Here is a 1,308-nt window from a genome sequence, read left to right as displayed (position 1 = left end):
ACAAGCGCTCGCCCCCTGCAGGGAACTGGCCGCCCCAGGGTGTCCCCATGCCGGGGGGGTCACAGACACACCGAAGCCACCGCCCCCTCCCCCGCCCGGGTGGACCCAGGCGTCCCCGCTCCCCCCGGGCCCCGGCCGGCCCGGCCCCCGCGCCACGCGACGGCCCAACAAAGCTGCCTCAGAGCAGGCGATTACTCAGCAAACCGCAGCGTCCGGCGCCTCCGGGCAGCGCTTCCCCCCGCGCCACCGCGGCCGGGAGCGGCGCCGGGGCCCAGGCGTCCGGCGCCCAGCCCCCACCCGAGACGGGGCCCAGGCGTCCGGGCGCCCCTGCCCCAAGGGGACCCAGGCGTCCCGGCAGGGGGAACCCAGGCGTCTGCGCACGAGGAACCCGGGCAGCCCGAGGGGAACCCCGGCGTCTGGGCACGGGGAACCCCGGCGCGCGGGCAGCCCCGTCCCGAGCGGGGCCCAGGCGTCCGGGTGCCCCCACCCCGAGACGGGCCCAGGCGTCCGACACCCCCCTCGCCCCCAGCTCGCCCCCGCCCGGGTGCCGCTCAGCCCGGGAAGCCGTGCAGTTCCCCCCCCCAGAGGGACCCAGGCGTCCGGGACCCTCCACCCCAAGGGGGCCCAGGCGTCCGGGACTCACCCTCACTGGGGCTGCACTTGACTAGGAAACTGTACAGCTCCCCCCTCCCCAGAGGGGCCCAGGCGTCCCGGACCCCCCCCACACACCCCAAGGGGGCCCAGGCGTCCGGGACTCACCCTCACCCGTGCTGCGCTCGGCCAGGAAGCAGCGCAGCTCCCCGTCCCCAGAGGGGCCCAGGCGTCCGGGACCCTCCACCCCAAGGGGGCCCAGGCGTCCGGGACCTACCGTCGCCGGGGCTGCACTCGGCCGGGAAGCGGCGCAGCTGCCCCCCCCGGGGGGCCCAGGTGTCCCCCCTCCCCAGGGGCCCAGGAGTCCGGGACCCTCCCCATAACTCAAGGGGGCCCAGGCGTCCCGGGACACCCCCCCCCTCCGCAGGGGGCCCAGGCGTCCGGCACCTACCCTCGCCCGTGCCGCGCTCGGCCGGGAAGCGGTGCAGCTCCAGCGCGTAGTAGTCGTCGGGCGGCGGCGCGGCCTGGCGGAGCTTCGCCCGCTGCCGCAGCGCCTCGCGGCTGCTGTTGTAAAGCGCCGCCACCTCGTCGGGCAGCGGCCGCTCGGGGGCCTCGGCGGGCGGCGCCGCCAAGCGCAGCTTGCTCAGGATCTGCCCGCGAATCGCCTCGATGCGCTTCCGCCGCGCCAGCTCCAGGTCGAGCGTGCGGCAGGTGGAG

General features: G+C 77.8%; 1 protein-coding gene across 1 annotated transcript in view; it reads right to left on the bottom strand.

Moving 5' to 3' along the window:
* Positions 1–1,308, bottom strand: part of LOC112965764 (transforming growth factor beta-1-like) — a gene marked incomplete at its 3' end in the record, with an annotated part of 4,720 nt that overhangs the window by 2,554 nt on the left and 858 nt on the right. Inside the window, exon 3 of the mRNA XM_026065099.1 lies at positions 976–1,308. Within this exon, the coding sequence (XP_025920884.1) occupies positions 976–1,308 (333 nt within the window). The remainder of the gene's footprint in view (positions 1–975) is intronic.

Source organism: Apteryx rowi, unplaced genomic scaffold (genome assembly GCF_003343035.1).
Source record: "Apteryx rowi isolate R43461 unplaced genomic scaffold, aptRow1 scaffold_2231, whole genome shotgun sequence".
NCBI classification, from domain to species: domain Eukaryota; kingdom Metazoa; phylum Chordata; class Aves; order Apterygiformes; family Apterygidae; genus Apteryx; species Apteryx rowi.
This window is presented reverse-complemented; position numbering and strand designations above follow the sequence as displayed.